Source organism: Myxocyprinus asiaticus, chromosome 50, assembly GCF_019703515.2.
Source record: "Myxocyprinus asiaticus isolate MX2 ecotype Aquarium Trade chromosome 50, UBuf_Myxa_2, whole genome shotgun sequence".
Classification (NCBI taxonomy): Eukaryota; Metazoa; Chordata; class Actinopteri; order Cypriniformes; family Catostomidae; genus Myxocyprinus; species Myxocyprinus asiaticus.
This window is the reverse complement of record NC_059393.1, coordinates 7,665,515-7,688,408: the sequence shown is the minus strand read 5'-3', so window position 1 is coordinate 7,688,408 and position 22,894 is coordinate 7,665,515. Positions and strand designations below refer to the sequence as shown.

At 37.3% G+C, this 22,894-nt stretch overlaps 1 protein-coding gene across 5 annotated transcripts in view; it reads right to left on the bottom strand.

The window, feature by feature from the left end:
* Positions 1–6,727: 6,727 nt before the first annotated feature.
* Positions 6,728–22,894, bottom strand: part of LOC127438709 (poly(rC)-binding protein 4-like) — a 108,982-nt gene continuing 92,815 nt past the window's right edge. For 2 of the 5 annotated variants that reach the window (XM_051694516.1, XM_051694518.1), the window contains 5 exons: positions 22,589–22,630; positions 22,316–22,394; positions 19,260–19,315; positions 13,584–13,753; positions 6,728–9,592 (listed from right to left, as the gene is read on the bottom strand). In XM_051694516.1, the coding sequence (XP_051550476.1) occupies positions 9,262–9,592; positions 13,584–13,753; positions 19,260–19,315; positions 22,316–22,394; positions 22,589–22,630 (678 nt within the window). In that variant the 3' untranslated portion in view covers positions 6,728–9,261. Of the gene's footprint in view, positions 9,861–13,583; positions 13,754–19,259; positions 19,316–22,315; positions 22,395–22,588; positions 22,631–22,894 lie in introns of all 5 variants that reach the window. The other 3 variants (XM_051694517.1, XM_051694519.1, XM_051694520.1) reach the window with 2 other exon arrangements.

The following is a 22,894-nucleotide window of genomic DNA, read 5'->3' as shown; positions in this document are numbered from 1 at the left end:
GTCACGTGACCTTATTAATATTAATGAGCCAACCTGGGAGGGGTGCATTCACATTGGACCCTGGTGAGGCAGCTTAATATCTCCCTGCTTGTGAATTCAAAGCAAAGTATCAAATTAAACATCTGTCTTGAATAAAAAATGTCCAGTAATTCCACAAAAGTTATTGCGCAATGTCCTCTATGTATGCTGAATTTCGCCCAAAGGCTTATATCAAAGACACTGTTTTCTGCTCATGCAAAACCATTCCACTTTTAGCCTACTTACTATAAATAATATGGTAATTTATGGTAAATTATAATATAACTTATTATCTAATTTAAATATTATACATTTATGAAGTGTACATTTCATTGTTTTAAGAATTGGGAACACAAAATATCACACATTAAAATAACAGGCAGAAAAATCTGTCATTAATGAGTAGGTGGTTTGGGGTATTTTATGTACTGTATTGTTATCTCCCAAACATATTTACATTTTTTGCAAACACTAAAACTGAAAACCCTAAGATCCTCTTTAAAAATATTACACCTGATGGGTTTGCAATATCAATCCCAGTTGCCTCTTTTAATTCAAGCTGAACTCTGTGCTCTACATACATTTACAAATCAAGTCAACACATTGCAAAAATTAATTAAACCCATTAACAGGTCTTCTGCAAAATAAATTATTATTCCCCCTATTGCCTTTGATCCTCTGTTTTTGATCTTGGAGAAATCTAGGCTATTATACAAACCTTTAATTTGGCATTGAATTGCAAAAAAAAAAAAAAAAAAACACAATTACAAGGATGACTCAATTTTAAATGCCTGTTTGCAATGGATACACTCATGTAAAAAAGTGTTTGAAAGTGTAAAAAATGAAATTTTATAGAAATGTTCGTCAGTTTAGCAACTTTTTCACGATAGTTAAAAAATTAGGCCAGAAACATTAGGGGGAAAATTCACTAAACAGTTCAGCACATAAAACTGTTGCTGTGTCTGAATATCCATACTTCTTTACTATATAGTTTGCCAAAAACAGTATGCCAATGGAGTAGTACTGTATGTTCAAATCCACAGTATTCATGAAGCAGTAAGTGAGAAATGCCCTAATGACCTTCTATTTCTGGCGAGATTCTGAAGTGCAGATTGACTGGACACTTAACGATCCCATAATCCCTCGTGAGCTGAGGCAACGTCACATTCAAAACGCTGGATTTAAAAGAACGGTGGTGAACCGCCAGTCGGGCGGCTCTTCTCAACTCTAAGTGCTACATATGCCAAGATAATTGTTCCTTGTGCTTAAAGGGTGCTTGTTTAACAAAACCAGAGTGGATAGTTTTTGTGGTTGTTGTTCTTACATCATATATTCAGGTTATGAGACAATGCCCATGTCCCGGAATGAAGTATGTCCGAAATCTATTCATACTACTCGTGTGCATACCTAAAAGACTGTACTGTTTGGTGACACCAATGGTGCAGAAATTGCACACAGATCAATACAATCTGTGCCTCTTTTCAGAAATCTTTCATGTTGGGATTGAATGTGTAGATTTTATGTTGGTCTGTGTTTGCCTTGTTTATGTGCCATGAAAGTTGGCTAAGTTGCTGCAGTTTCCATTTTTGAAATTCTTTTATTTTCTTGCACTCTTAAATATTTCACAAGCTTTCGCATTCTCTCTTGAGAAGGTCACAATAAGTAAGAAATAACTGATGACAGACCATTGAATTATTGAAAAATAATCCACACCCGAGGTGATAATGCGGTCACGATGTGCAGCGGAGTAAATTATTCTGCTTATACCATGGTCATCACACATTAAGACATCGTTCAGGGTTTTATCTCAAGACATTTTCTAGTTTTCGCCCCTAAAACACTCTGATTAGTGGAACTACTTTCTTCCGCCATGTATTCAGTGTCTTACTTTGATGCAGTCCGAGCTTTCGTTGCTAGTTCGAAAATGTCACTTTAGAACTAGCAACGGAGGATTGCAAGGCTTGCGCTGCTTTACTGGAGCACTTACTGGAGTAACAAGGTAGTGCGCGCATGTGTATGTGTGTGAGCTTTTTTTTGAGTGATCGAAAGAGAGAAACTCAGAAACTGAGAGAGATTGCTTCTGGGAATACCTTTTTTGTTGCAGCTCTCATCAGACATCACTTCAAAATCACCAAGATGTAACTTTATGCACTTCTCAGCAGCAGCGAGTGTCGCCATTTTTGTGTAAAGCTTTACCGATGTAAACCTTAGCAACTGTTTTCAGCCCCACTGAGATGCAGGTGTGCGCTAACATTATGGCTCTGTTTTGTGTGTGTGTGTGTGTGTGGGTGAGACGAGAGTGAAAGAGAGAGGGAGCCCAAGGACGCTTTCCATCGAAATTGAAATAGATTTAGGATATTATAATACAGACATTTTTTGACATTCTTATCCTATGTACCTAATCAATGTCTTTGTTTTAATTGGTTTATTTTGTTGTGGTAGTCTGTAGGGCTCTTTGAAATAACTGAAATAATTTGATGAAGTGATATGGAACCGTTATGCGGTCAAGTCCTGGAACTACTTCATAGGCGTGCATTTACTTGAAAAATAATTGCACACCTTAGAACGTCCGTCAACCAATCAGAATCAAGCATTCAACAGACCCGTGGTATAACCCCAAATAATTTCTTTCTGGATAGCTTTGGGCTAAAAATACACTCTGCTTTTTGTGTAATGGGCTGAGCTGAATTTCAGTTTCCTTGGAGTTTAATCCGAATTTGATTGTTTTTTCCAAGTGCGTGGCACAAAGCTCATGCTTTCAACTACATGCCAGTCCCACTGGTGTCAGCTCCCACCACAGCCAAGTGACTATCACCATATAATTACTGGCTTCCATTTCAAACTACTTTGTCTCTTTAATTGTTGGTAAATTGTGATTTATTATTCCACTCACTGACTGTAGGAGGTGATCGCTTGCATAATTACTCTTTTAATGTATCCGCCTCAGTCCGTGGACAGTTGACATCAATGGACGACAGCGAACATGGTCGTTTCTGCAAGATGTTATGGTTTGTTGTGGGTTTGCAACACAAAGTTCTTTTGTGAGATATTGTGAGAGACTGTGTTCAGGGTGTCATTACACCCCCCACCTTCTTTCCTCGACAGAAAAACACACACTAACACACATACACAAAGGCAACAGAACCCCGCCTGTTAGAATTTGTTTGTGTTTGAGCAGCTGCAGTGAGGTGTAAGCTTTATTCATAGACTGCTTTCATCTCAGGCGGCATCGCATTAAGTGGCGTTATGGCAAGCCGCCAGTTGGGCGGCACTCTCAGCCCAGGTTGAGCTGGGATAGAAAGATACAGGGATGGCTGATGTGTCAGCATGTTATTATAGCTGACTTTGTTTATTATACACATGCATTTTGGTGATCGCTGGAGAAGTGCGCCTGGGCTATTCTCAAGGGCCCTTTCCTCAAAAATTAAAATACAATGTCTGCAATGAGTGACTTGTTCAAACAGAGTGGACATGTCTTATTTTAGACGGCTAATTTTAATGGCCTATTGCGCAATAGTTATTTAATTGGCTTTGAGAGGAAGCTAAACCTTGTAAAAATTTAACGCTATGCTTTGATAGAACAGAAAAATCTTCTAATGACAATGTGTTGGAACTCGGATTCTGCTAAATGAATGCTAAGCAAAGCTGATTTCAAGACTGTATTGAAATGTACTGTTTATTATTTGGAAGAAACATGTGATATGTGGCTAATTATAAAATAGAAACTTTTGATTTGGAAATTTCACATTTAAAGCTGTTGAAAATTAGTGACTGCACAGCAGTTGAATTGAATTCAGTATTAAAGGTGCACTCAGTAGTTTTTTCCCTATTAAAAAGTTTTACTCCTAAAGAAATTAATTGTAATTTTGAAACATATGTTTAAAATCATGACCACTCACATGAGATGAGGACTCTAATCATATCAGTAACCTTATAAAAGCTCTTTTATTCTATATGGGGCAGGGACACCCTCCTGGGGGGCTGCCAGTTTAGAAACACATGACCAGCTGAATACTACTAGCTTAATCTCAGTGACAATCTTATTATTGGACACTTTCACTCTTGGACTAAATTAATCATCAATGATTGTGAAAAGTGAATTTCTACAATGACATCTGTAACTGAAAAGTATTGATTTTGAATGATGCTGCATCCACACCATTAGGTCCACTAAGTCCAAAAGGACACAAACAAAAAGTTACTGAGTGCACCTTTAAAGTGGCAAGTCTACAAAATGAACTAAAGTTAGAATATTTGACTATATTAGCCCATGGCTTTCTTCAGTGCTCTCCATACAAACAACAGTTCCTCCCTTTTCTAGACACATGATTAGAGATTGAGACTAGCTGAGCTTAATGAGGGAACTGGTAAGGTAGCAACACTAAATTACAGAGACTTCAACGAAGTTTCAACCAAAGAAGTACAGAAAAAAGAAACAAAACAAACAATTCCACCAAAAATGAAACTAGTATCTCAGTTATTAATGGGCGCATTGTGTCCTCCCTCTATAGAAAGGAAACTGCAAAAAACAGTCTCTTACATGACAAGGGTGCTCATCCTAACTCTCTAAAACGGGGTCTACCTTATAGCCAGTTCACAAGACTTTACCATATTTGTTCTGACACAGATGCCTTTGAAGCCAAAGCTCAGACCTTATATTGGGATTTCAGGTCACGTGGATATCCTACCAATTGGCTGGATACTGCACTCGATAGAGTTAGTTCTTCAAACATTTCAGAACCACTAATTCATTCTCTGAACAAACTGACCCCCTCTCTGTGTCTACTCTAGGAGCTGAAATTTAAGGGACATGCCAATACCTCCATCTCCTCCTCTACATCCCTCACCAATGCCCAGGGAAACATTCTATGCAACAAATTTATTTCCTGTTCTTACGACGTTAAATGTAATGTTTTTACACACCCATGTACATCCAAAATGAATAAAATCAGACAACTGATCACCTGTAAAACTACACATATTGTACATATATATAATAATCTGTCCATGTCCCCTGTTATATATTGGCAAAACAAAACATGCATTATGCATGAAAATTATTGAACACATGAGTGCCATCAGTAGGCAAGACAACATCTCCTATTTTTCATCATTTTAAAAATCATTTGAAGTTCCTGGGCATTGAGAGGGTCCTTCTCCATAGGGGGGGATCGAGACAAGAAATTATTACAGAGAGAGAGGCCTTCTGGATTTTTGAGTTGAACTCTCTAGCTCCCAATGGCATGAATGAGGAGATGGACCTTGGTTGTTTTCTCTGATGTAATTTCTTCTGGTATTTTTTGTTTCATTTCTTGTGGAATTGTTTTTTTGTTTTTGTTTGTTTCTTTTTTCTGTACTTCTTTTGTTGAAACTTTGTTGAAGTCTCTGTAATTTAGTGTTGCTACCTTAACAGTTCCCTCATTAAGCTCAGCTGGTCTCAATCTCTAATCATGTGTCTAGAAAAGGGAGGAACTGTTGTTTGTATGGGTGAGCACTGAAGAAAGCTTCGTTCGCTGGTCTGGTTTTAACTTACACTGCACTTTTTCACTAAGCAAGTCTAAAAAAAAAAAAAGAAGAAGAAAAAAAAGAAATATACATATATATATATATATATATATATATATATATTTCTAGTTTGTTTAACATGCTCATATAAATTATTGAATATGATAACATTAGCTAATGCATTATGAACACACATGAAATAACAAACAATTGTATTTTTGATAAAATGTCATTATAAGTTCATGATACCTAATGAATTTACAAATGTTAACAAATAAAACCTTATTAGTATTGTTTGTAAATTATTACTATTACTATTAAAACAGAAACACTTTACAATAAGGTTGTATTCATTAATATTAGTTAATGATCTGAACCAACAATGAACAATACTTTTTAGGACTTATTAACATGATTAATTAATGCTGTAAAAATTTAGTTGATGCATGTCTTTTTTGTACTTTTTTTTTATCAGCTTTTGCCTTCACTAAATATATATATATATATATATATATATATATATGTATATATAGGCTTTATGGATTTCAATTTCATAAAAATCCATCAAATTGAATTGTGTAAACTTTAATCAAATTAAATAAATATTTTAAGTTTGATTCATTTGATTCATTTAATTTTTAATTAAGATTAACCAATTCAATTCGATGGAACTGTGTTATTAAATTGAAATGCATAAATCTTAAAAATAGGCTAATGTATTTTTTGGAGTGAATTGTTTTTTAAAAGTAGAAGTATTAATATGGTCATAAAAACTGCATGCATAATAAAACATTTTTTAGAAGGAGTATAGCATGTCACATATTTCAACATCCCAGGAGTATGTAAAGCACCCTTATTAAAGCAATAAATCAATCAAGGCCATTAATTGTTACCTTGATTGTCCCATGGCTGAACAACACCCCGTACCTGGTGTAAAATCACTGTAATGCATGGCCTTGAGTGGCTTATTACTTTAATTAAACACATTGTATATGTTTTGAGCTATATTTTAAGCTATTTTTTATTTAAAAAAAAAAAAAAAAAAAGCTAAGCTTATTTAAAATCTTAAATTTCAACTCTTATTAGTTTCTGCTTTCTTAAAAACAAAAGATTCTTAATAGTTATTGTCTGTTCTGTCTCCCCAACCATTAAAGTCAACATTGTTTTATTTCACTCAGCGAAGAGAGAACAAAAGAGGCTGGAATACGTTAATACAGTATTGGTTTTATTAATTTGTATGGCATTGATGAATGAAACTAAAACAGGAGTTTGCATTTATGCCAAGGCTGACAAACGAAAAACGTGTGAATCCAAACAACAGATCTCGGATAATTCAAGCATCTGAACAGTTTTCAAAACTCATCCAACTATAAGTTTCACTGTGAAGTGCAACAGTACATATCATTGCCACACTGTGTCATTTCAAAGGGTGTGAAAGGGTGGTTATGTGTTAGGCTTTGGAATGGGAAACATGGATATAATACAACATATATAGGTATGTAGATATATTATACATGGCATTGTTCATAAATCTGAGAGCATCATTGTCCTTGCCTTGGGTTCCATCTTTGCCGATAGCCCTTTTTCAAAGATGGTTTATTTAGGGCCATCTGTGATGCATGACACAGGATACTCGCAGAACCAACCCCCAAGATGTTTTGCATAGATGCCAAGTTAAATTCATGCAAATGAGTATGGGATAGACGTTTGAGAAAAAATATCTAAACAAACAAACAGTAACGATAAAGATAAAAATGACAAACACGAATCAAAGTTACACGACATCTACCAAATGAATGAGTTGGTGTAAGTGGTCACATTCAATTTTAGGACTCTAGGTTTAGAAAAATAAGTGTGATATTTCTATAGTTATTTAAAAAAAGAAAAAACAAAACATAGGAAGTCCACATCATATAATCTTGTGATCGAGGATAATAATGATTACTATAGCTACACTCGAAGCATATTTATGTCTAGGTCTGCTGTATATGTATGTTTTAGCACTCTCGAACCTATATTGCTCTATTTCAAAAGCCATCACCAAACAGACCTAAGCTGTTAACTGTCTGCTAGTGTGTGCGTGTAAGGGGCCAAGTCAACATGCAGCATTAGTTTCCGACTGGGGCAGTCACCATGCATAGTCATTTTCTTATCAGAAACGATGAAGGAATCCCCCTGAAACAAACATTACTTTCCGAGCTCGGCCACTGCCAGCCAAGTTTTGAAATGAAGTATCTAGCTGTAGCACATTCAGAATTTGGACACTTAATTATACCAGACTTCACCGTGGCATCATTCACTTTCACTGCAAAAAAACATGTCTTTAACTGTATTATTCTATCATTTTCCAGTAAAAATTATAAAAGCATCCTTTAAACAAGATACATTTAGTTTTTTAGAACTTGTTTTAAGAGTATATCATGAATTAAGTATTTGTCTTTCCTCGTTGGCATTTTGTTCCTTTTCTTTTTGATTTATATGTTTAAAATAAAAAAACTAATAATAAATTCAAAAGGGGTAGTAAAAATAAAACTTTGGAACATATTGTCTGAAAACAAGTCCTTTTATCTTACATAGTTTTGATTCTCAAGTAAATTTATCTTGCTTTAAGGAACTTGAGATATTTTTACTGGAAAATGATACAAAAATACAGATTTAAATAGTGATTTTTGTAATGATCCACAGAACAGTAAAGAAACACATACATAACTTCTAGATGTATTCGTATTTAAAATATAGTAAAATTTGCTCGTGGTTACTCAGATGTGTGTCTTTGTCAGTATGTGTGTAACCATGATTGAATAGAAGAAATCCAAAGAGATTTTTTTTTTTTTTTTTTTAACCTGCAGCCATTACAGAAAACAAACATTGACCATTAAAGAAAACACTCTGCACAATAAATAAAATAAATAACATTTCAAAACAAATGTGAACGAATCTTAAAAATGTAACACAACAGCAAGGTTTAGATCTGTTTTCGTTTTAAAAACATTTTCATTATTATTATGATTATTTTTTCTTCATATTTTGATTTAATACATCGTTTAAAGATTCCTAAAAAAAAAATCAGGAAGTTGTATACAGAAGCATTCACAGACATCATTGTATAAAAGCTGATACATAAGAGATTAGCATCAGTCAACAGTGTTCTACGTTATAAACTCTTTTACGGGAATATTTTGTCATTATCAATAAATAAGAGCAGACATTAAACAGGTGTAAAGATTTTGGGAAAATAGGAGATTAGGAATAGTCTATGGCTTTAGCGGCTATCCCAGCCAAAAAATAAATAAAAATAAAATAATAATACAATTAATAATAATAAAAATAAAAAAACAACAAAAATAAAACTCATTATGCCATTAGTTTCCTAAAATTTTTCAGGACTAGCTACAAAACCAAAAACACTGCAATAATTAATTTCTTAATCAGCATTTTTGTTTTCCAGTAAAAATATCTGAACATCCTTAATTCAGTTTACTTGAGCAGCAAAATTGTGTAAGATAAAAAGGAATATTCTTTGAAATTTATTTTTCTTTCCCCATTGGCAATTTTTTACTGGAAAACAAGGCAAAGATACTGATGAATAAAAATACTTGTTTTGCAGTGACGAAAATGAATTGGTACAGTCCCTCTAGACGGCTACATCAGGCTAGTAGAGAAGAACCCTGAAACTGTTCCTCTCCGGTTCTTGTCTCAGGAACAAAGGAGGTTCTTGGAGGGTCCTCTCGGCAAGCATCAGTAGGGCGCAAACTTCTGTCGCTCTGGTTTCTTGATGCCGTTGGCATTGGAGATCTTGGCGGTGTAGGAAGCCAAGGTGCCGTGGGCAGGGGCAGCAGCAGCGGCAGGGGCCGAGAGTGTCAGGAAGGGGAAGGATTTGATTCCCAGGAGGCTGGAGAGGGGGAGGGTATAAGGGGCGCCCAAGATTGGAGCATGGGGCAGGCCGCCCATCGCTGCCAGGGCTGCGGCAGAGGACGATGCATGGGGAGCAGTCTGGGTGAAGCTCATGTTGAGGTCTACAGGGGTCGACATGGAGGAGGACTGGGCAGTGGATTTGGCGGTCTCTAAACTGTACGAGGGAGGGAAGGAGGAACAGGAGGTGGAGGAGAGGAGGGTGGAGGGACGGGGGAGGGAAGGCGGATGGAGAAGGGTTAGAAGGTTAAATAAAAGACATGTTAAACAAAAAATTGAGAGAAATAAAAGGAGACCAAAAATCAGAAACGAAAAATCATAAGAGAGGTGTGTTTTGCTGGTGGTTGCAACAGATTATTTGAGGGGGGACCTTGGCACTCATGGGAAAGGAGCTGTTTAATTCGGGGTGATGGCTTGGGTAGGGGCTTAGGGAAAAGAAACAGAATGATTTCAATTTCAGTAGCATTTCCTTTATCTATAGCAAGTCGACAAAAGATGCATTTGTCAACATGTTACTCATTGCCAATGCATTAATGTTTGTTGTCACTAACAGCATACAATGGCCCCAAAATATTTGGACACTTAAGTTTGCATTACATAGCAAAATATCAAACCAAGTGCCATCTGCAAATAAATAATGCTAGAGTTTTCTTGACTGTGACAAGCTGATTTTTAAAGAGCACCTATTATGGTTTTTCAAATATTACCTTTCATGTAGTGTGTTATATAGCTGTTTGTGAATGTAAAAAAGTCTGCGAAGTTTCAAAAATCAAAGTGCACGACAAATGGAGTTATTGACTCCCAAATGAAAGAACCGATTCTGAACACCTGAAACGAGTCGTTAGTAATTCCAGACTTACTTCCTGTACTAACCCACGTAATTTGGTAACAAAAAACCCGCCTCTGGTCTTCATTGGCTGCTCGCGAACAGCTTTGACCCGCCCTCAAACACTACACTAAGCGGTAGACCAATCACAAGCGACTGGGACATCTGACCAATCAGAGCAGAGTAGGCTCTCTGAAAGGAGGAGTTTAGAATGAATCCTTTAGAACGGATCATTGAACGAGTCGTTTTTGACGCTGGGAAAAAAAGGTAATGCTGCAATTTAAATTATGAGCAAATTAAAGTGTTTTTTGACCTTGGATGCATGTAAATCTATTGTATGAAACCTTTAAAACAAAATTAGGCACGTTTAAAAACCATAATAGGTGCTCTTTAATACTGTATATCTCTATAGAATACTATTTCTTAGTATTTGACACGTCCCCCCTTTTGCTTTTATAAGAGTATGCACTCCAGCTGGCATGAACTCCACAAGTTTGTGCAAAACCTGTTGATCCATGCTATCCAGCATGATTTGAGAATGTCCCAAAGAGTATCTTTTGTCCTTGAATGGAAGCAAGGAAACTGGACCTTTTGTCTAACATGATCACAAATGTGCTTATTTCATTAGTGACCTAGAAATAGTGCATAATCTTAAATGCTTCATTCGTTTTACGGAAAAAATGTCTTTGTTTTAAAATGTTTAAAATCCTAAAATCATCTGTTTATTTCCAGGTTTAAATTAGACTTTGAATGCAGATGTTGTGAACTTCAAAACCCCACTGTATCTAATTTGTAATTTGAAACCTAACAAACTTCTTTTTTGTGAAAAGTTTTGCTAAAGTGTTGCACTACAGTATATTTCTTTAAAATAAATGCCACTTGCTTTAATATTTTGTTCAATAACGCACAGACAATCATACATTTTAAAATGCCACGCAAGTGTCCAAATGCTTTTTGGGGTCACTGTATGTTGAATTTGTGAAGTCAAAAGAAACTACCAAGTTGGGGGGTGTGTTCAATATGCAGAACGTTCTGATGCAATGCATTGAAGTGAAACGTCAAAGGATGTATACTTAGAAAGGGACACTAATTGGTGGTGACTTCTGCAGATAGGACTTCCAGGACATGAATTGTCATGTTTGATTTTAAGGGCTTGATCGAGCTGACTCATTAAAAATATATCGCAATGCTAGAGTGCCTTGGACTGCTCTGCACTGCAAAAGATCATTTTATTAATCAGTATTTGTGTCTTGTTTGTCAGTAAAAATATCTGAACATTCTTTAAAAAGATACATTTACATAAGCAAAATTCCATAAAATATTAAGACTTTTTAGAGAATATCTTGATTCAGATTGTATTTTCTTGTTTTAACTATAAATCTAGCAAAATGTATTACGTTATGTTTAAAGAAAAAAAAAAATTATATATATATATATACCACTGAGGTAAGAAAATAAACTTAATTCAAGAGATATTCTCTGACAAGTCATGTTAGCGTTTCATTTGATCTTGTTTTGCAGACATTTTTTACTGGAAAACAAGACTAAAATACTTATCAAGAAAATGATTTTTTTGCAGTGAGGGATCAGCGACAACCAAATACAGCAGTTATATTTCAACTGATGATAAAGCATTAAAAGCAATAATGTTAAGACATGAGCAAATCAACAAAAGCTTTCCCAGAATATCTTCAAACTAACCCCCCCCCCCCCCCCCCCATGCAAGATGCTTGAGTTACAGATTTCAAACAATATAATGAAGTGCTTCTCAGAATGAGTTTGACATTCTACACCAGTCTGCTTGTTGAACACACCTGAGACAGGCATAAATATTTCATCCAAGACCCAATTATTACTGACTGTCTGCTTGCTGACTCATGATTTGGTGGGAGAATTAATATATATATAGCTGTGCTATATACATGACTCTGTATCTATTAGGAACCTGCCTTTTTCTGTAATTTAATAAAGAATCTAAGAAAAAAACAGCCATAACAGCCTGTTGAATAAATAAGACACTCATTTGGAGTGGTCTAATTGGTTTTCTCATTATTATTCATAAGCGCATATGTTTGAGTCAAAAAAAGAATTACTACTCATTTCATTCTTTTCCTGATTCGAGCTAGGGCTGGGCAATATATTTACATTTTCCTGGCTATATAAAATTAAGCAACATTACAAATATTGCAATGTTTTTAATCTGCTGTTTTATTGGCCATTAAGTTTCTAGTTTTACAATCTCTTCTTGTTTTGCAACTCTTGATTTTAAGAGTGTTAAGACAGATGCTTTAATATAGTCTGTGATTTAAACTTCAGTAGCAAAGACGGTGTTAGTGTTGGTATGGTCGATTCATTGTTGTGAATCAGTTCAAATTGTCCATGTGAATTTACTGTATATAACTCAAAAATGTTCTCAGACATCTTAGTAGTTTTAGTATTTTAGAAGTTTTATTATAGAAAAAGGTACATTTGGCTATTTATTACTACAGAATGTATTGTTATATTGTTGCATATAAATAAATGATTTAAGATAATTTTACCTTGGGTTCAATTAGCGAAAAACATCTCACATATCAACTATCATCACAAGGCTGAAAAATATCCAGCTATATTGCCCAGCTCTAATTCAAACTTTGTACAAACTAAAACTATACAGTAAATTTATCTAGTTTAATCTCTCCAATGAGTATTCTACAAATTATACCTTATGTTAATTAAACTGACATTTTAAGTGTAGAACGATCATTTTCAAAATGCCTGGTTAAGGAATGGAACTATAAATTTTGTTACATTAGCAAATTAAATTTTGCCCAAGCATCAATCGCAAAGTCTTTGCCCAGGAACAAACCTGCCTGGAATGCACTGCTTTCTTGCCTGACACAACATTTGATCAAATTGCAACCGCATAGATCTTGTGGGAGAAAATTACAGTCTGTCTATGAGTCTGCCAAAATGCTCTGCCTTTGGCTCTAACAAGCTTCTAGCTTGAAACTTGGCCAATTAATTCCTCAGCTTGGCTTCTTTTCGCCACTTCTCCTCACTTTGTAGTTGTGCATTGCCTTTGCTCAAAAGTGCTTCTTTTTGGCCTGCAAACTCTGGGGATATTCTATCAGGGGATTTTCAGTCCAGAGGTTTTCATGAGTCAGGGCTTTTAAAAGGGATAGTGAGTAAACAGAAATTTGATTTTGGTTGAACTATCCCTTAAAATTGGGCATTATCTATAGTGTTACACCATAAAGAGCAATGCCAGATGAACATATGGAGTTGTCAAGTACAAACACCCTGGGCCTTTAATGAAGGGTTGAAGTCCAGGTTTGCTTACCAGGATGTGATTAGATACTGGGCCAGGTTGATACTGATTGGGGAGCCTGTGATTGTGACGTGTCGGTCACTGGTGCTGTCCAGTTGACTGCCAATCTTGATCTGAGCTCCTGATACTTGACGGATCTCATTGATTTTTGTACCCTGCCTGCCGATTATTGAACCAATCAGCTGTAAAGAAAAAAAATAGACCAATCAGATTGATGGATATGTCTCAAGCCAAAATGCAGTATTGCATATCAACATACATTGACCCCAAAAATTATTTGGACAATTTCTCCTTGTCAAATGTTAATAGAACACGTCCAAGCTATGAAGCCATTTCCCTCTAAGACACTGTAATATAACAAACTTTCACTGTGTCAGACAGCACGATAAACACTTTAATTGACTGACTGCTTTGAAGAAAACAAATTGTGTAGCTCTGATCCCACTTGTGGATGACCCTATAATTTCCTGGCGCTTGGTCAACTGCAATCCTGTCAAAATTCATAAAACATGACATACAATCCTACCGCCCATCTGTGTGGCTAAGTGACAATTGATTTTCAGAGAGAATGTTTGCGCTCTCATGCCCATATCTAATGCGTTCCTAGACAAACACTCCAATCTCTCTCTTTGTGCATGTCATATCTTGGCTCTATGTTACTGTGAATCCTCCTGAGCTCCGTTAAGTTCAAGGAGTCGAGAAGATGCCGGTTTATCTATGCATTCTCTTGGGTTTAAAATAAAAAGGCTGTGCCTGTGCATGGCATTGTTTCTGTTACATGCATCTGCTAATATATCTGCTTTTTCTGCAAATCCAGCTGGTCAGTTTTAACTGACAACAGGTGGAGAACTCCACTTTATCCTACTGTGGTGCATCAAGCTTTCTAAAACACTGGAAGCATGCACTACGCCCAAACACCCCGCTGAAAATATCAGCTTGTATAAACTGTATAAACAGCTTAAACCAGCCTAAGCTGGTTTGCTGATCTTAGCTAGTCTTCTTCGCTGGTTTAAAGGACTTTGGGGCACTTGTTAGCTGGTCAGGCTGGGAGACAATTTGGCTGACCAGCTAAACCAGCTGAACACAAGCTTGGCCAGTCCTAAAGACCAGCTGAAGACCAGCTTGGCCAGGGTGAAATACCAGCTAGACCATATTAAACCAGTTAAGACCAGCAAAGTGGTTTAGAGGGGTTTTGGACGCTTGTCTGCTGGTAAGGCTGGTAAACCAGCTGACTGACCAGCTAAACCAGCTGAACACCAAGTCGGCCACTCTTGAATAACAGCTGAAGACCAGCTTGGCCAGGCTGGGAGTCCAACTAGAGCGGTTTAAACCAGCCAAGACCAGTAAATTGGTTTAGAGTGGTTTTGGGCACTTTTCTGATGGACAGGCTGGGAGACCAGCTGGTCGACCAGTTAAACCAGGCTGAGAGACCAGCTTGCCCAGCTGAAAACCAGATTGGCCAGGTTTCATTAATTTTCATGATGGTCCCAGCTGACTTATGCTTGTTTGGTGCTAGCTCTTCAAACAACATGGTTTTTCTGGTGAAGCTGGTTGACCAAGGTTGTGTTGCTGGTTAAGATAACTGAACAACCTGTTTTCAACAGGAAACTACAACTGCTGTGTTCCTGGAGCTTTACTGTTAGAGCATGTCGCAACAACATGATCACACAGGAACTCGACATTTTGTTACTCAATGTTCTGGTACCCTGACATCAACCCCATTCAGCAGAGTTCCAGATGAGCACCGTGTTCTGGTACCATGGAAACCAGAAAGTAATTGCGTTCACATAATCAATGACAATCAATTTGGAGGTTACATTTTCCCTCTAAGGTAATATTTTCACTCCACTGACTGTTAGGTTGTGGTTTGGGTTAGGCCATATGGTTAATCAAATATTCATTCCTGTTGACTGTATTACATCATTTAAGCAGCAGAACTTTCGACTTACTGTCGCTGAATTCACAGTGAGATCAGTCTGGTCACAATCTCATGCCAACCGAAGTTCATGGGTTTGATTTCCAGGGAATGCACATAATTGTAAAAAATATACCTTGAATATACCTTGGCATCTGCCAAATGGATGCATGTAAACCAGCAAGCCAGTATCATGTGCTAAGTACCAGTATCTAAAGCATCTAAAACACAATATTCAGTATGCTGGTCTTTTTTTAACAGGACACACTGTATTACTCCAAATGACCTTAGTAGATACTCTAAAGAGCTGAGCTTGAAGCTGCTGTGGAGGTGTCCACAGCTTGATGGAAGGGGGTCAGGGTGTTTGGTTGACTCTTAGATCCAAGGGTCAAGCTTGGACAATGATAAAGTGGAGTGACCCATACTGTGATGAGTTAGTGGTTTATCATTCAAAGGACTGACAGCTTGTCTTGTGTTTAACCTGTCCCAACCCCAAACCCTCACTTTGAGAATGTGCTCCTATACAAAACATTCCTGTCCTTAGGAGTCACATGGACGTCAAAGCTCCTGATTCGTCACACTTTTCTCCCTGGTGCCGGGGGGCTATTATTGGCTCAGCTGATTGTGGTTATGGATGTGTAGCAGACTGCTACTCTGACGCAGATGATTCCAGAATGGCCTCTGCACCACACCACATATTTGCCCACTTACATCCTTCATTTCTAGAAATCTATGAATTATTTATCCATCACACACACAACCATCATTTGTGTTTACCAAATCATAACAATGAGTAAAAAATCTCTAAACATCCTTAGAACAAGGTACATAAACTTGAGGTTTATGCTTAAAAAAAAATTTAAAAAATAAAAATGCCAAGGGAATAACAAAATAACCTTAATTCAAAGGGAACTGTTTTTTTTTTTTTTGGTTGTTTTTTTGCATTCACCTCACAAAATTTGTGTTCGATTTATCTTAATCTTAAAGTAAATCGCTCTTGTTCAACAGGTGTTTAGAGATTTTTAATGGGAAAAAAAATAATTAACATATCTTGCAAGTTCTGCAAGTTGTGTGTAAAAATATGAGCAGATCTATAAAAGGCAAGGGTCAAATCTGTTGTGAGCAGAAGACAGGTACAGTATAGTACCCTTGCCAAGTTGGAGACAGTTCTATTTTAATCTCCACTGTAGGTTTTAATTTGTGAAAGTCTGGGGACCTGAGTGAGGACATGTCTCCTGCCAGCTAAAAGTGGTGTCGTCAAAAGTCTAGTCCGCCTCTCACAGAGTAGAGGTCTGCTGGGCTCTCAAGCTCTGATATCATCCCAATCTAATTGCAATGTGCTCCTGACAGTTTATCAGGGTGGTTCTAGACCAGCACTAACCAGCATAAACCATCCGGAACCAGCATGGCATTTCATGCTGATGCCCCTGCTGAAAAAAACAAAAAGGATTAAACTAGCCTAAGATGGTTTGCTGGTCTTAGCTGGTCTTCTAGACTGGTGGCTGGGGTGGTTTGCTGGTCTTTGAGGGGTTTTGGACACTTGTCAAGTCTGGTGGACGAGCAGGCCAATCAACTAAACCAGCTGAAGACCAGTTTGGCCAGGATAGGAGACCAGCTAAAGACCAGTTTGGCCAGGCTAGTAGACCAGCTAAAGACCAATTTGGCCAGGCTGGGAGATCATCTTAAACCAGCCAAGAGCAGCATGAAAATCTCCAACCCAGGCTTAATTCTTGAAAGTCTGGGGGCGTGAGAGGACATGTCTCCTGCCAGCTAAAAGTGGTGCCTCTGAATGGCTCGTCAACCTGTTACAGAGCTATCTCTAAGCAGGTAGAGGTCTGACTTATGCATCGAGCAGCATTTCCTGCAGTTTTTGCACACACAAGCTCTGATCTGATCCCAATCTAATTCCAACATGCTCCTGACGATTTAGTGCGATGGTTCGCCACGGTACGCAACAGCTTCTCTGTAGAGAGAAATCTGATTGCAAATGATAAACAACTAAGTCTGCCAGACGTTTGATGTCTGTTTGATGTTGCATTGCTTTGGAATCACATTGCTGTGAGGGTTTTTCAATAATACATGCTCTCCATTTCCCTGTTTAGGGGGTTTACGCAGGAATACAAATGTACATGCATGCTGAGTCGGCCCTTGATTGGAAAAATAAGTGCAGTTTCTTTGAAGTTTATCATGTATGGTTGCCAAAGTTTAGAAATGAGGTCTACCGCCTTATGAATACATTTAGGAAGTCAAGTTTCATTTAAACCTGGTGTCAATCAGATAAGAGTCTTAGTCTATTCATGTGCTTCAGGGTAATCGAGGATTAACATTTAAATGGAATCTCTCTAGATAATGCATCCACTCAATATGCCAGTAACTACACAAGTGCAAAAGAAACTGGTCCTTTGACTAGTCCATAATTTCTAAACATTTTTTAAAAGCAATACTGGAATACGAGGATACGAATTCTTGAACTGGTTTCAGAGAGATTGCGGAGGACGATATTATCTAAATGTGCAAAATACAAAGCAAAAACAAATTGGAATTACTTTATTCGAATTAAAATAAATCTGAATTTCAAACCCCAAACTATTACTTGAAGACAATAGTAGATCATTCCATCAAGTTTGCACATTTTAATGTCTTTAATAAATCAGGGCCTTAGTGTTTTAATAACAAAGTATAAACAATTATTTAAAAGCATGTACAAATCTGTGGATGTAGTTCTGGCTTCTGTAGGAGTGATAAACTGAAGCTCTGACAGAATTCAAAACCAGCAATTTTACTAAAAAAACAAACAAAAAAAAAAAACACTACTTTTACTAGGCCCAGTATCATACACCATACAACAAGATTGTTGCTGGTCAAGCACACGGCCTTAAAATAACATTGAGGGGAGTTGGAATTATAGATTGAGTGTGGTCAGAGTCAGGGCTGGGCCCTCGGCCAGTCCATTAATCCTGTGATCTCAGGGAGACGTGTGGGCGAGAGGGTGCCTCGCACAGCAGGCATGAAGGGAATGTCCTGCAGGCCCCTGGGGTGCAGGGTCTGCGCTAAAACCTACAGCCCAGACAAAAGGCTGTGGCTTTATTTACCATCTCTGTTTTGACAGCAGAGGAGCGCTAAGTATGTCAGTCAGACGCCACGACGAGATTGAACTGGTACTTGTGAAGCTCTTCAAAGGCGGGGGGGTCGAGGCAGACGAAGTGTTTGATGAAATATGAAAAGCTTGAGGAACTGTACTTGGTCATTGTTTGCCATGCGACACGCGAGGACAGTGCTCTCAAAAATGTCCAGAACACAAAAACTTTTCTAGAGCAACCAGGATTCCCGCACCATTTCACCAACAAGTTTCCATGATTGTCATTACTTGATAATGTATTTTTTTTTAAATAACTTTGTAGACACTGCATTCACAAAGAACAACTTCTAGCCCATTAAATATGAAATATGATATACAGTATACATACATTATATATATATATACTGTATATACTAGATAGATAGATTGATAGATAGACTGATTGATTGATTGATTATGACTTTTTAGAAATTGTATTCATTACCATGGCTTGGAACTAACAATTTTAAACTTCCCTGATAGGTCAAGGTTTCCTGAGAGGTGGGAACCCTGCTAAACTTTGACACCTGTCCTAGCCAGACACAATGCGATAAGATTCAATTCTATTAAATTAAATAATAAAGGTTTTTCCAAACTACTTATGTCAAAATTTATAAGATATGCACAAAAAAATAAAAAGAAGTTTTGCTCTTACATCATTTGGAATGAGAAGTTCTTGCGATGCTGTCTGGGAACTGGACTCCATGCCTGCTAGAAGATGAACATGTAAGTTAATGAACCATAGGAGAATTCAGTTTGTTTGTTTGATAGAATAAATGAAAGAGAAAGAAAAAACTTTCTTTCTTTGTGTTCTAAGAAATTTGATTGAAAGAAGCTCCTGAAGAACCTGTGCACAAGAATGTCTGTTCTTTCTCCCGAAAAGTGCATTTTCTTATGCCTCCCTCCTCTTTTTGTGTTTATTGTAAATGACACCCCAACAGAGGACATTCAGTGCTACACTTTAGACTGATTCTACGCAGATGTGTAGGGTGAATTGAGGTGAACTGCATTCATTTTGAACAGCACGGCATAACAATACTGACTCTGCTAACAGCAAGAGTTTGGGACAGGAGTAGCTGTTTGTATGAACAATAGCAGATGGGGGGAGCTTTTGAATCTTCTTCGATAACAGTGATAATTTTTCAATTGCATTTGGTGACACTAGTGGCACAGAAATTACACACTTTTAAATCTGTCTTTGAGGGGCTATAAAGGTTCTTTCGCACTGCCTGTTGATGTAAAACTTACTGATGTTCTTTTTCATCTATGCAACCCTGGAAAAACAGGTAATATTGTACAGCCAAAGGTGGTCAAGCTTTGGTCAATCCCTTAAAGTGGTGTTTTCAAACGACAGCACTAGTTGCATAGCACAATTAATGTAAACTGAATTTCGTTTAAAGAGATGCTTGTGTACATTTTCCAGCAATAATGGCAGCAGTATTTCATCAAATCATGGAGAAGAGCATTATAACCGGGCATTTATGCAGACCAGCAGTGCAGTTGAGCACGCGTTCGTCTCTTTAAAGAGATGTTTAAAGTGCCTGTATTGCAATGGTCAATGCTGTATAGTCCCAGTATGTCAGATTGTGCTAGTTTGCTGCATCAGTGTTTGCTGTGTTTGTATTGTTACATGGTGTGCATAATTCCTTTAGTGAATAGGGTGTTAAAACAATGCAGACAGTGTACAATTCATTCATAGTGATTTCCCCCATTAGTCTTAGATGCTAGAGTACAAACCCTTGCTCTCACTTCAAAAGACAGATTCAAGTGTCTTTTGATTTCGACAGGTCTGTTTGCAATGGAACCATTCTGTCATATTTTTTTTTTCTCCTATCTGTTAGCTGAACCTGAATGCTATCACCTAACGGTTAATGACGCACTCAGAGCTAGCCTGCCTCTCTTCTTCACTTCCTGTCTCAGTAGGAGGCCTGGCCGCAGTGCTGCCTCCCAGCCCAACAGGGGCCAATTTAATAGACTGAAACATTGCCCTGACTGATGAGCTTTTTACCTCAGACATAATTGAATTCCCCAGCCATATCATGAGTGGATGTGCTCTCTTAGTTTTAGCGGCAGGAGGGGCAACTATTACATTTGTTTCGACTTTTCAATTGCTCGGAGGGGCTTTTCGAACATCACATTAGCAGCAAAAGTACTTATTTACCATAATGTTCAACAGTCTGTTGGCTATAAGTGTTCGTGCACTTATTTTGCTCAACAAATGTTAGGAATCTCTGGACAAGTTAAAAGACTTTGCTGAACGGGGTTGTGTGGCATTCAGAATTTAACGGAATGCCTTTTAAATTCCTGAATTTCAGTTGATTTGAGGTAGCAAACTGAATGTGGAACTAAAATTTGAAGGAAGTGAAATGGAAAATGAAATGCAAAAAAATTCATATAAGTTTTACACGTAATTTTTCAGTACAATTTAGAATTAACTATAAACATGCTATCATACACACAACATATGGGGGATTTCCAGAAACATTTGACAAATAATTAAAATCAGTGTTTGAAATGCCATCTATAGAAAATTGTATGACTAAATAATCTAAATAATTACAATACTGATAACAATTTTAGTATTTGTGTAACATCAGATTACATTTCAGAAGTAATCTACCTAACATTGTATATATACTGTAAATTCAGTAAATCCCTCTTACCGTCTTTCCAATTAAAATTTCAATGCAACATCTTGTGGGATGTGGCCTATTCTATTCAAATTCCAACTTTTGAACTTAAAGGCACCCAATTTTGCCCAACCCTGCTAAAAATCTTGGGAATCTCTAGACTAGTTCATCGCTGAACAACTTGAGATGGCTATATAATTGGATGTCTGGTTGTGTGGAAAACAGAGCGAGAAAAGGAGAGAAAGAGTCCCTCCTTTTGCTTTAGCTCGAAATTTGTAATGGCTCTAAGAAGCCCCAGGAGCTGACTCTGAAAACTTGTAAAGCTTTGCCCCATTTTTGCGGTTGTAATCTACATGTGCCATACACTCCATGGAGCTCAGGTGCATTAACCTGAACTTGGGTGGCCTCTGGTGCTTTGGGAGGCATGTTTAAATCTAGGTACTTAAACTTTAGTACTCCAATGGAATTGTGACACTTCTTCGACTTTTATGCTGAGATTGAGCACTCCCTAAAGACTAAATGTGTTTCCCTCTTTATAAGAAACTCAGACCTCTTTAAGTGGACCAAAAATGAGAAAATGAACCCAGTTCTCTTTGCATTCACACTCTTTCTGGCTTTAAAAGCAGTCAAATCTCATTGTGGTGCATTTTAGTTGTGACTGGGTCTCGGTCTACTTTCCATCCACATTGTAGTTCTTTAGGAACCTGGACTAATACAAAATTATTTGTATTACTCTATTAATTGTTCTTATTAATCTTCTGATTATTATTACATTTTATTATTAAATATGTGATCATTTTATTATTTTAAGTAAATTACTATTATTAATTTAAAAAATACTCCAACATTAGCAATCCTGTTGTCATTTTTTCACTTTGATGTAACATCACAACACTCTCAAGCTTTCATAAAGGGCAGTCCTGCTTGTTGGACCAAGGTGGTAAAGAGTTGACTGAAGTGCAATCCCTGTGTATCCCACAATTTGTGTGATCTGCCTCCATCCCCACCCTTATCTTCTTCCCAACCCCCATCTATATGAAGATCTTCCTCTTCAAAGAGGACTCAGACTGGGAAAACTTACCAGGCAGGACCTGGGTGGCCATGGGCTGTGCCATGGGGGCAAGACCCTGCTGCATAGACAACTGATGCAACTTCGCCAACTGCGATAGAGAGAGAGAGAAAGGTAGATCACTTTAGTTTATGTGAAAGGGTTTAATTACTCTTATCAGAAACCACAGCTGAGGTTTGAGTCATACAGATCTTCATTCAAGCAAGTTAAACAGGCTCATCTAATTCACAGAAGGATACTTAACATTTTCTCAAGTTATTCAGTACAAGAATTTTCTCCACTTACCTCTGAGTGTGGAATGCCATATTGGTTTTGTACAGTATACGCCTGGAAAAGGAACAGAGACAGGTGTTGAAATGGACAGGTATTGGGAAAAACTGATTAATTTACTAATTGTTTGTGAAACACAGCGTGATAACTGATTTATTGGAGTTTTGTTGCTTTTAGTCCCATGTCTGAGAATTTACCCTAATTACTTTCTTAATAACCGTTCCTGGGACTCAACATCTTATCCAATTTTTGTGAGAATGCTAATTCTAAGTGCAATTTTTGTGCCAGCACAAAGCGCAGTGAGCATGGGTGGGAGTGTTT